The sequence below is a fragment of the Maniola jurtina genome, chromosome 18 (genome assembly GCF_905333055.1).
Source record: "Maniola jurtina chromosome 18, ilManJurt1.1, whole genome shotgun sequence".
Classification (NCBI taxonomy): domain Eukaryota; kingdom Metazoa; phylum Arthropoda; class Insecta; order Lepidoptera; family Nymphalidae; genus Maniola; species Maniola jurtina.
The window spans coordinates 12,451,109-12,464,150 of record NC_060046.1 but is presented as its reverse complement, the minus strand read 5'-3'; the positions used below and the strand labels follow the sequence as shown (position 1 = coordinate 12,464,150).

Sequence of the window (13,042 nt, the reverse complement as noted above, 5' to 3'; positions counted from 1 at the left end):
TCTGAATTCGATTCTCAGCACAGTCATTTTACTAACCCCCGACCCAAAAAGAGGGGTGTTATAAGTTTGACGTGTGTATCTGTGTATCTGTGTATCTATCTGTTCAGCCGTTTGAAAGTTTTCAAGTTACTGCAACAGTACAGAAAGTTACAGTAACTTTTCTAGTTACTGTAACCTTCACTTGTCGTGGGTGTTATAAATTTTTAATTTACACTTGTTTACCTATTAATTTGGCTCAGATCTGATCTAGGGGAAGACTTCCGCGAGTTACCACCCGCTAGTTAGCCTGCTGTTTAACCGACTTCAAAAAAGGAGGAGGATATTTTTTTGTTTGAAAGGGTATACTGTGCAGGTGGTCCCATATAAATTTGGTGAAGATCTGATGAATATCTTCGGACGAGATGGAGAACAGAACTCCTCAATAGATAAGAGCAAATTGCTCGCGACCAGTGTAATAGCTTAGTAAACAGTAGAGTTTTAACTGGGCATACCATACTATAGTGCAGTGGGGCCACTAAAAATTGTGAAATAAAACCGACTTCCAAAACCACGAACACTAAACAGTAAAAAATAATTTTTGTTTAGCTACACGTGTAATGTACCTAGGTATGAAGTCGGACGAGCTTTTCAGCGAGCGAGCGAGTTTATGAAGTCGATTTTATTTTTATCTTAGACTTATCTTCAGTCTTCACTTGTCACCAGGTAAGATAGTGCACAGTAACGAAATTTTTAACAAAAAATCGATGGGCAGGACATGGAGGACACACGAGCCCCGAAAAAGTTGTTGGACAGCAAACCAGAGGGCCGCAGAGGGCGAGGAAGACCTAGAGGTTGGTGGGTTGATGGAGTGCAGAAGGATATAAGGGTTCTGGGAGTTCGGAGCTGGAAGGAAGCTGCATCTGACCGCCCCGATGGCAGCGTTTGCTTGACCAAGCCATGGCCCATCCAGGGTTATAGTACTTTGATGATGATGATGTAATGTGTCGAGCGAACACAAGCTTCAGTAATTTATGTGCAAAACATTTTCTCACAAGTATTTCGTAGCTTTTCCTTGTAGCAAGCTACGTCGTTTGTGAAGTGCTACGTATATTTGCGTAGCGTAGGTAGGCAACTATTTTCGTCACTAATCTGCAGGGCGAATCTGAACACTCGATTCGGTAAGTTGTCGTACGATAAGATAAAAATACATCTTATCGTACGATAACTTATCGAATCGAGTGTTGTGAATCGCCCTACTGATAGGGTTGTGCCATTATGGTTGCTTTTGTCTGATGGAGGCTTCTGTCGCAGCTTAGACTTATTGCAATTTTTTCGCTGGTGTAGTGGTGAACGCTGTGGTCTTATAAGAGGGAGAATCCGGGTTCGATTCCCGGCAGCTACAATTTAAATATTTATATTTTCTAAATTGTCTCTGGTCTAGTCTGGTGGGAGGTTTCGGCCGTGGCTAGTTACGCTACCGGTAAAGTCGTGCCGCCAAGCGGTTTAGTGTTTCAGTACGATGCTGTGTAGAAACCGATCTGTGGTATACGTCACTGTCATACCCCTTCCAAATTATCTCGCATCTTAGATTAACATCATCACTTACCACCAAATGAGATGTCACAGTCAAGCACTAGTTTGTAAAGGAATAAAAAAAAGACCATCTGGAGTTAGATTTTTCATTCGTACCACGATTTCAGACCGCGCTAGGAACGGTCGTCTGCAGAATTCGAGTAGCAATACCACGAAACTATTGCTTCAAAAACCTGTCGCACTTATGACCTTATCGAATAAACACGCCACACACACCTAAAGTACGTGTATAACCGTGTCACGGGATATGATCATTAAGATGCTAAACGACTTACGGCCTTTGACTGTACCTAACAAGGTCTTATGGGTCGTGTCCTCTTACGCATTTCAGCAAGAAGCAACTTGTATACCTTTTCTTCAAGATAAGGAAAAACGGAGCATAACAACGCTATGTCGAGTCTCACAAGAGGAAACCCCAAGAGCCCGCGGTATCTAACGAGCGGTCGTTAGCTCGACACGGATATACGACCACTATTATTTACTTGCGGGATTTATTTACTTTATACTAGCCATAGGTACTAATATTATAAATGCGAAAGTATATCTGTCAGTCTGTCTGTCGGTCACAGTTTAACCGATTTTGTTAGGTACAGAGTTAGCTTACATCCCGGTAACTGACTTAGACAACTTTTTATCCAGGAAAATCAAAGAGTTCCCACGGAATTTTTAAAATACTTAAATCCACGCAGACGAATTCGTGGGAACGATCTAGTTTACGATATTTTACGTAACAAATCTAATAAAGTAAGTATTACACTTGTTTTATACGGGGTTTATAAATGTAAAGTGGGCTCTACACTCGCGGCGCGAACGGCCGCGAAAGCCCGCGACTACTGCGAATCACGAGTGTAGATTTTGTTCACGCCTTCGCGTTCGCGCTTCGCGCCTTTCCCCGATCAGAGTCGGTTTTTGGTCCGCGACAAAGGGTTTCGTCCATAGTCACGAACAAGACTGTGAAGATTTGCGAGTGTAGAAAGGACACAGTTCACGCGTGGATCGCGGCATACATTCACGGCGTGAAGTAACGGCGCGACTTCACGTGCGAGTGTGGAGCCGGCTGATATGTGTCGGTTTTTGGTCCGCGACAAAGGGTTTGCGGTGAACGCATCGTCAACGTCACGAACAAGACTATGAAGATTTGCGAGTGTGGAGGGACACAGTTCACGCGTGGACCGCGGCATACATTCACGGCGTGAAATAACGGCGCGAATTCACGTGCGAGTGTAGAGCCGGCTTAATAGAACTTTTAAGTATTTATTCGCAGGAGGGAACCAGAGAGCCCGCTGTAAGGAGCGGTCGTTAGCTCGACTCGTATATACGACCACTATTCTTTACTGGCGGGATTTACTCCATTCTATGTACGATATTTTGCATAATTTAATGTAAAAAAGTAGGTAAAAATATTACACTCGTATATTTTTATATGGGATAAAATAATGCCGTATTATATTGCAACTTCTGAAGTATGTAAGTTTTTTTTTTATAAAAATAGCGAGCAAACGAGCAGACGGTCACCTGGTGTTAACATTACTCTCTCCGTCACTTACTCCATACAATCGTAACTAGTTCCCATTTGATTTGAATATATAGATTCATCATTATAATATAAATAGATTTGATCAGACATATTCTAGAAAGTAATATCGGTGCCTATACCCGTGACTTGGTCCTCAGTAGGTACCTAGCCTATGTATTATGTCAGGCTATAATCTATCTCTCCTATCTCTATTCCAAATTACAGCTAATAGGCGCTAAATTTTTTTGAGGTACACCTACTTACTTGTTCATATCTCAAAATAAGATGCATTTGGATATTTTATTTGTGCCAAATTTGTAAAAAGTAGGTCAACCACTTTTATAAACTGGATTGATAACGGTTATTGTGCAAAATTGTAAAACGATCAACAAAACCTGACTTATTATCAAAGCTATCGTGTTACTAAGTAGTCGTGTTTAAAAAACGTAAGGAAAAGATATGTAGTTTTAAAAGTGTAGGTCAAAGAAAGCGTAATCACGATTGTTTTTCTCTATTTTTTTTTTAATGAGGTCTTACTATTACATTTTACAATCGCTGGTGGTGACCTTTTGGCCTGTGTTGTGGACATTTTGTGAGAATTGAAATTATGTCTTAGTTAGGATTTTATGGAGCTGTGTAATATTGTGTTCTCAGCTAAGTTCTCCTGGTTGAGCATTCCTTCGCCAAAGCTACGACGCCATAGACACTTAAATTATGTATCTGTGGTTGACACTCGGTTGACATTTGTGCTTTGCGTTTTGACAACTTGTCACAAAGTCAATTTTGGTTAGGTGTTGTCTGTGGTTATTATCATTATTTTCTCTGCAGATATTTCGATAAAAGGGATTCTTTTATCTAGTTTTTATTTAAATTCTTTTAATATTGATATATTAACAGTAATGTATTGCGTTTGACAAAGTGCCCTATCTAAAGGAAGTGAGTAAAGTGTTCCCATGGTCGAGACCAGCACGCAATAATGAAACATGTCGCACTATGGATCAATGTACAACAGAACAAAACGAAAGTGACCAGTTGATCGTTCTTGTATTTAGTGAAATAATTAAGGCTTTTAGGTTTTGTTAATTAGTTTATATAATGGCGCAAACCGTGAGACGTGCCATCGAGGGGAGGTATCCCTCTTGTTACCTCCCCAATAGAATAAAGGAAAGAAGAGCCAAAATGAGAGCGTTAAGGTGAGAACAATTTATTTCCTTTGCTTACGTACGTATTGCTAGGAGTATCGATTTGGTGAAAAAAGCATTTTTTTAAATATGGAACAGTAAAATGTTTTAAAGACTCCTCCCAAAGCAAGTAGTTTAATTGTATTTTCAGTTATGTGTATTTTTTCAGAATAGGGTTGCTCTTAATATTTGTGTAAACCTGCCTGAACAATACACGATATCTATTTTTTTTTTTATCATACTATTTAGGTAAATTTAAATATGAATATTTGCACAAAATAATTGCAAAACCTCATCAAATATATTGATATATTATGATGTTTATCATGGCCTCTCAAAAATTATCTTGCACAATAAAGTGAACAAATATAATCCTAACAAATGTAGTACCTATACATATATTGTATGAAGTTCATTGACATACATACCATTCTAAATTTGCATATAGATGGAAATATTAGTGTAATCTAGTCCTTACTTCATTATTAGGATTCCGTACCTCAAAAGGAAAAAAGAACCATGATAGGATCACTTCGTTGTCTGTTTGTCTGTCTCTCCATCTGTTTGTCTGTTGTCTGTCAAGAAAACCTATAGGGTACTTCCCGTTGACCATCATGCAGGTAAGTAGATGTTATAGCACAAGTAAAGGGAAAAATCCAAAAACTAGAATTTGTGGTTAAATTACAAAAAAAAAAAATGTGTTCATGAACAAATAATAATAATAATTAGTATTTTCAATTTTCAAAGTAACTGTACCAAGTAGGGTATCATATAAAAGGGCTTTACCTGTAAATTCTAAAACAGATATTTATTTATTTTTATATGCATAACACTTTTTATTTATGGTGCTTATGCAAGTACGGAACCCTCCATGTTCGAGTTGGACTCGCACTTGGCCAGGTTTTTTTTCTCTATTGTTTTGGTAAATATTTAAGAACTTAGACTGTATTTACCACCTATCTGATAAAATTGCAGTCAGGCATTAGCTTGTTATCTTCTAGCCAAAATAAAATAATCTTTATATAATATATGTATCTATATAATTGTATAGACATATTTTTATTCAAATAAAATTTTACAAAATGCTTTTGAATTGTCAAAAACCTACTATATAGAAGACTAGCCGATGCCCGCGACTTCGCCCGCGCGGATTTAGGTTTTTCGAAATCCCGTGGGAACTCTTCGATTTTCCGGGATAAAAAGTAGCCTATGTGCTAATCCAGGATATTATCTATCTCCATTCCAAATTTCAGCCAAGTCCGTCCAGTAGTTTTTGCGTGAAGGAGTAACAAACATACACACACACACACACACACACACACAAACTTTCGCCTTTATAATATTAGTGTGATACTACTGCATCAGAATACCTTTCCTAATTGAAAGAATGAGCAAGAAACTCAGCGGATGCTCTTATTATAGATTTGATTTACAATACAATGTTCATGAGCCTGGCCAGTCATTTTAACATCTCCCGGGTGTTAGCCATATCACTATGGGAGTTGGCTAACTACTGGCTTATGCCATTTTGCTGTGACATATACATTACTAGCTGATGCCCGCGACTTCGTTCGCGTGGATGTAGTTTTTTAAAAATCCCGTGGGAACTCTTTGATTTTCCGGGATAAAAAGTAGCCTATGTGCTAATCCAGAGTATAATCTATCTCCATTCTAAATTTCAGCCCAATCCGTCCAGTAGTTTTAGCGTGAAGGAGTAACAAACATACACACACACACACACACTCACACACACAAACACACACACACACACACATACAAACTTTCGCCTTTATAATATTAGTGTGATTAATTTAAAATCAACAAGTATGCAACTTCCAGGCTAGAACAGCAGCGTAAGCCAGACAAGCCAGAAGACTTTGTGTGTTACTCGGACAGTGACAGCGAGGAGGAGACGCCCACGCAGCAGCACAAAATACTCTCCACTTCCTACAACTTTGTGGACTATGTGCGCTCCAGAGAGATACTGGCACCAGAAGTAGGAAATTCTTTTTTTTTTCTATCAACATCAATGTATATTGCATCCAAGCTAACAAAGGGAAGTTGTTTGGTAAAACCAACTCCCCTTTGAGGAAGGAAAAAGGGAACTTGTTTCTACCATGCTGTGATGTCTTAGCTAGAATATATTTTTGTATGACAAAGTTCATTGAAAATAATATTAAGTATAACATATTAAATAAAAATACTATTTCTAGCTAGGATATCACCTTTTCCCTATTTAGGATTTCCCTTTCTTAGTTTGTACTCTTTATAGGATTGGCTGATAGCTTCTTGTTAATGGCTAAAATGCATGGCTGTAGTAAGCATACTGGAAATTTAAGAAATTATTCTGAAAAAGATAATCCCAAAACACACACACACACACACAAGTTCTGTGTTAGCCAGGGACACATTTATTAAAGTGTGTTTGTTAATGCCAAAAAAGTTGCAACTAATTGAGAGGAAATGTTAATAGCTCAATTTATCTGTTCTACTATTAAATGAGAAAGATGTCTGTTATCTGTTACTTTTCACGGTCGATCTATTTAACCGACTTTGACGAAATTTTGTACAAACTACCCAACCCTAACTTGAATCCCAGGGATAGACAGGCTACTTTTTACCCTGAAAAATCGGGAATTATTGTACTAACAAATACGTTTTGACGTGACAACGTCTTATAATTCGATAGAGCCGGCTGCACGCACGAAAAAACATGACTCATGCGGCGTTACCTCGCTCTGAGGCGTTCCATGTAAGGCTTGAAGTGTTTTTTTTTCAACCAATTTTTTTTCTTTCCAGCCGCGGTCCGTGGAGCCATCATACGCCACCCGCCATATGCTTACAAATGACATGTTCCGCGAATCCCCCGTCAATCTGGGCAATATGAACAAAGTGTTCTGCTCGCAGTGGCTCTCCGACAGACAGGTGGTGTTTGGCACCAAGTGTAATAAGGTGAGTTTTGTTTTTAATTCAGATACAAGTTAGTCCTTGACTGTAATCTCACATGGTAGTAAGTGATGATGCAGTCTAAGATGGAAGCGGGCTAACCTGGAAGGGGTATGGCAGTTTTATTAAACCCTACAAGACAGTACAGAAACTAAATCGCACGGCTTTGCCGCTAGGGTGGTAACTACGGTGGTAGGGTGGTACGGCCAAAGCCTCCCACTAGACCAGACCAGAGATTCAGAAATTATATAATTTCATACCACTAGCGGCAACCGTACCCAGGTCATCGGATTTTTATCCCTGATAAAAATTTGATGACCAATTTGATCTGATAGGCAAAGCTCATACAATTATACTTAATTACATTTCAATTGACTTTTGATTAAAAAATACAGGTTTTAAGTACAGAATGTACTGGCTATACTCACGTATAAGTCAATGTAAGCCCGACTAGTAATTGCGAGCTGAGTCCCTATGATGATGTATGAGCTTACATCGACTAAATACGTCAGTAAAGCCAGTATTACCCGTGCGAATTAACATGGCACCTGGCTCGAAAACAGCCCCTCCTCCCACTTCCCCGCGCGATGCCCCGCTCTCGCCGTGCCGCTACTGGTCTCGCACGGCGCGGCGGCTCGGCGAGAGCGGGACATCGCGCTGGGAAGTGGGAGGAGGGTTGTTTTCGAGCCAGGTGCCATGTTAATGCGCACGAGTTATACATTCTATACTTAAAATGGAAATCACTCACGATAGTTTAAGCATTAAAATACAGGTTTTTTAATATTTTTTTTTTTTTTAATTTTGGCTTTGGTTTTGCAGCTCATGGTATACGACGTCCGCTCCCGCTCGCTGGACGCCATCCCGACGCTGCGGCCGCGCGCGCCGTGGCCCGGCGCCGAGCACCAGACTGGCATACACGCGCTACAAATTAACCCCTCAAGGTAAAAACTTCCATATATTTACCATCCAATCATACTAATAATATTATAAATGCGAAAGTGTGTCTGTCTGTCTGTCTGTCTGTGTGCTACGTTTTCACGGCCCAACAGTATAACCGATTCTGACGAAATTTGGTACAGGGTTAGCTTATATCCGGGGGACAGACATAGGCTACTTTTTATCCCGGAAAATCAACTTAGATGTCCTACGGTTGGTCGGTGTCCACGGTATGAAATTGCGGTAAAGGGCTAGCTTGTATCTGAGTAAAAAAATATATTTTTTAAAATTTTAATAAGACCGCTGTGTAGCGCCATTCTCAAATGTGGTTTTTTATTTTTTAGTTCGTTTTTCGGCAGGAAAGTCGTGTTTTTTGTTTTTTTTTTTTTATTACGACTTGTATAATAATAATATGGAAATATAGATTATGCAATAATATTTATTTCAGAACATTGTTAGCGACGGGCGGTCGGAATTCGTGCGAACTAGCAATATACAGCTTGCCCACACTCGACCCTGTGTGTGTTGGGGAGGCACACAGAGACTGGGTATGTGTGATTTTTAATATTTCATAACCTTGTAGTTAGCTCTAATGCATAAACGTGGCATCCACCTAGGGAAACCCATCGTATACCCTGAAGAAGCCTCGATAGCTCAACGGTTGAAGAGCGGACTGAATTCCGAAACTCGGCGGTTCAAACCCCATCCGTTGCACCCAAATATTGTCGTACCCATCCTAGCGCAAGCTTTACGCTTAGTTGGAGGGGAAAGGCAGCTGGCGATGGGTTCGTTGTAATGAAAATTTAAACATGTTCTTTCTGCAGATTTTAGACATGTGCTGGTTAGACGATGAATTCCTAGTAACGGGGTCTCGAGATTCAAAATTGGCGTTGTGGCGCGCGCCGCCGCCCGCCGCGCCGCCCGAGCCGCATCACGGATATATCTCCCCTGTCGCCTTGAGAGATTGTAAAGCCGGTAAGTACAAACTCCACACAATTTTGAAAGTTTTATAACTTGTCGTTATAGCGGCAATAGATATTACACATTCTGCGAAAATTTCAACTCTCTACCTATTACGGTTCACGAGACACAAGCCCGCTGACAGACAGACATCGGAGCCTTAGTAAGGTACAAAACTCTAAAAATCACATATTGAAATATCAAGTTTTTGTATTTATAGTTCTCCAATAAAAAGCTTCCAGAACTCGAAAAATTTTGCATATGAGATTGTTAAGTAATGTTAGTTTTAAAATTCTTGCAGGTCAAAAAGTGCGGGCGATCACTTTCAACGAGAAATGGCGTGAAATTGCCGCTTTAACTTTAAATGGCTACATACATGTGTGGAATGCGGCGACGTTTCGACAAACCCTGTCTCGTAAACTGCCGTCTTGCCAGGACCTCGTCTGCCTCGCCACACAGGTACATGCACACACCATAAACCAACGCAACCCACACACACACACACACACGAACATACACACAAACTATACTCCTGTACCACTATACACCCTCTTACACACAACACATGCATAAAATAATATAAAACATCCACTTAAACTCAGACACAACAACACACACGCAACACATCCATGCAACATACTCACACACAACACAAACACACACTTTCACATAATATTACTATGAACTATGGATCAATACCCATGATAGTAATTGTAAGTAGTTGTCGTCTATTGTAATTTTGACAGCTTCACAGAATTACACAGTTTGAAGTTAGCTTTAAATAGGTACTAATTTAGTTTAACGTAAAAACTCCAACAATATGTAACAGTGCCTGTATTTCTGTGTATATCTGTTAACATTTTTAACCCCCGACCCAAAAAGAGGGGTGTTATAAGTTTGACGTGTGTATCTGTGTATCTGTCTGTGGCATCGTAGCTCCTAAACTAATGAACCGATTTGAATTTAGTTTTTTTTGTTTGAAAGGTGGTTTGATCGAGAGTGTTCTTAGCTATAATCCAAGAAAATCGGTTCAGCCCTTTGAAAGTTATCAGCTCTTTTCTAGTTACTGTAACCTTCACTTGTCGGGGGTGTTATAAATTTTTAATTTACACTTGTTAACTATGATAATTATGTTTGTTCAATTACTTCACTTTTTTATAAGTTTGACGTGTGTATCTGTGTGTCTGTGTATCTGTCTGTGGCATCGTAGCTCCTAAACTAATGAACCGATTTGAATTTAGTTTGTTTTTGTTTGAAAGGTGGCTTGATCGAGAGTGTTCTTAGCTATAATCCAAGAAAATCGGTTCAGCCGTTTGAAAGTTATCAGCTCTTTTCTAGTTACTGTAACCTTCACTTGTCGGGGGTGTTACAAATTTTTAATTTACACTTGTTCCTTCAAAGCTTTATTTTTCTCTAGTTTAATGTCAAAAATCTCATTTGTCAGGAAAGCGGTATCTATGCCATCGGCTGCAAGTCGTACACCCTACTGCTGGACTGCAGAACTCTACAATCAGTGAAGAAGATCACGTCTCGGTACAATGGCTGCGGCATCCGCTCGGCCAGCTTCAGAGGCAACATGCTCACTATTGGCACGGGGCTTGGTAAGACAATCCTCATCATCTATGGTGCGGGCTCCGGCAACTGAAAAGGACGGCATCACTCATCGAAGCAATAGATCGTTTCAACGGATAGTTCCTATGGCGTTATGTTGGCTCCCCTGTCATTGGGTGGTCATTGGCACCATATTTTTTTTTTTTAAAGAATATTAGCCATTTTTAATCATGACTAACATTCCCCTTTCCCCTCCAACTAAGCGTTAAGCTTGTGCTAGGAGTGGGTACGACAATAGTGCAACGGGTGGGGTTTGAACCGGCGACCTTTCGGATTTCAGTCCGCTCCTATAACCGTTGAGCTATTGAGATATTGGCATGAGAAGACGCAGATTTTGTTTATTTTCATTTGATTTTCATTTCATTCATTCATGAAAAATCAAATGAAAATAAACAAAATCTGCGTCTTATGCAAATATGGTGCCAATGACTTGGACAGACAGGGGAGCCAACATAACGCCATAGGAACTATATGTTGAAACGATCTATAGATAGCAAAGTTCAAATCACGCGAGTGAGAGGGACGCTGTCATTCGTCGAAGCGAGACAGCAATATTTGAATGACTAAAATTTTCTTTAGATGTGGGATGTGTCTAAATTCAAAATTCAAAATATTTTTATTCAATTGAACTTTTACAAGTACTTTTGAATCGTCAAATGCATCTACCACTGGTTCGGAATGCCTTTCCTACCGTGTCTTACCTACCTTTAGGTTTTAATGGATGTCAGTACAAGCCTGCTAAGCCTTATGAATAACGTACTTTACCAATAGATAACAGGTCTTGTAATAAAGCATTGTCGAGTGGTGTGAAAAATATTTATATTTTTTTTAATATTTTTTTTCAGGCCTATTGATGTTCTACGATCTACGTGCGGGCAAATACTTGGAAAGTAATATCCACTCCTGCAAAACTGTCACATTGAAAGCTTCTAGAGGATATGTGGTAAGTCCTGTCTTTCGAGCTTTACATAAAACACAATATCGTTTGTCAGTTAATTTAGTCAGACTAACTGACAGACAACATAGTCTAAACACTAAACAGACTAGACCTATACTCTATCCACGGAGAGGAATTAGTATAGGGCTCTCTATTACGTAATCCCCTACAAATGACAAAGACAGAAAACTCAGTTTAAATTCTTTTTAGGATTCCGTACCTCAAAAGGAAAAACAGAACCCTTATAGGATCACTTTGTTGTCAGTCTGTCTGTCTGTCTGTCTGTCCGTCCGTCTGTCGTGTCTGTCAAGAAAACCTATAGGGTACTTCCCGTTGACCTAGAATCATGAAATTTGGTAGGTAGGTAGGTCTTATAATACAAAATATACAGGAATAAATCTGAAAACCGCGAATTTGTGGTTACATTATTTAAAAATAAAATAAAATGTTTCAATTTTCAAAATAAGATAACTATACCAAGTGGGGTATCATATGAAAGGGCTTTACCTGTACATTCTAAAAAAAAAAAACAGATTTTTATTTATTTTTATGCTTAATAGTTTTTGATTTATCGTGCAAAATGTTGGAAAAAATACCCGAGTACGGAACCCTCAGTGCGCGAGTCTGACTCGCATTTGGCCGGTTTTTTAAAGTTAATACTTATTTTGTTGAAAACGTTTTAAATTGCTTGTTTTTATACAGTTCCCGGACGAAGAAGCGGACGGATTCAACCAAGTGAAGTACGTGCCAGCCATCTATACACACTGCTATGACGACAGCGGTACTCGGATATTCACCGCGGGGGGACCCCTACCCGCACCCCTCATTGGCAACTACGCGGGCATATGGCAATAGTGGGAAATGGAAGTCCACAGCTGGGCATAGGTCTCTCTTTGAAACCACTACTTCATGGTCTTTATTATTTTCAATTTCGCACTATGGACAAATGTTCAAAATTAATTTATTTTATGTAGGGCACCTAGCGCTTCGTATGCTGCGTCTGACCACCACCGGTTCGGAAAGCAGATTCTACTGAGAAGAGCTGGCAGTAGAGCAACTGCTGAGTTTCTTGCTGACTCTATAGAGCGCACTTTGACTTTGCAGACTAAGTTTCAGTTCACTGCTGGACATAGGTCTCTTCTTGAGTTTCCGTTTGCGATTTATTGGAAGGCTTATATTCATAGGAGAGCAAGGAAGACAAATGGACTGGCGCAAAAACCTTCAATATTCGTAATAACTAATTCACATCGTCTATTATGCAAGGAGCTATAGCGACATAAAAAACAAAATTGTATTTGAGCGTCACTCAGAAAAGCAGCTGTACATACTATTTAAACAATTTTAACAAACTATGGGTATTGGGAATGTCTTCCCAAAACCTAC

General features: G+C 39.5%; 1 protein-coding gene across 1 annotated transcript; it reads left to right on the top strand.

The window, feature by feature from the left end:
- The first annotated feature begins 3,896 nt into the window (after positions 1-3,896).
- Positions 3,897-12,581, top strand: LOC123874263 (DDB1- and CUL4-associated factor 12 homolog). Its single transcript, XM_045919510.1, has 10 exons — positions 3,897-4,281; positions 6,109-6,265; positions 7,069-7,221; positions 8,035-8,156; positions 8,600-8,699; positions 8,976-9,126; positions 9,413-9,570; positions 10,556-10,712; positions 11,568-11,665; positions 12,362-12,581. Exons 1-10 carry the CDS (start codon positions 4,184-4,186, stop codon positions 12,512-12,514), a joined length of 1,347 nt encoding a protein of 448 aa, XP_045775466.1. The 5' UTR covers positions 3,897-4,183; the 3' UTR covers positions 12,515-12,581.
- Positions 12,582-13,042: the final 461 nt, after the last annotated feature.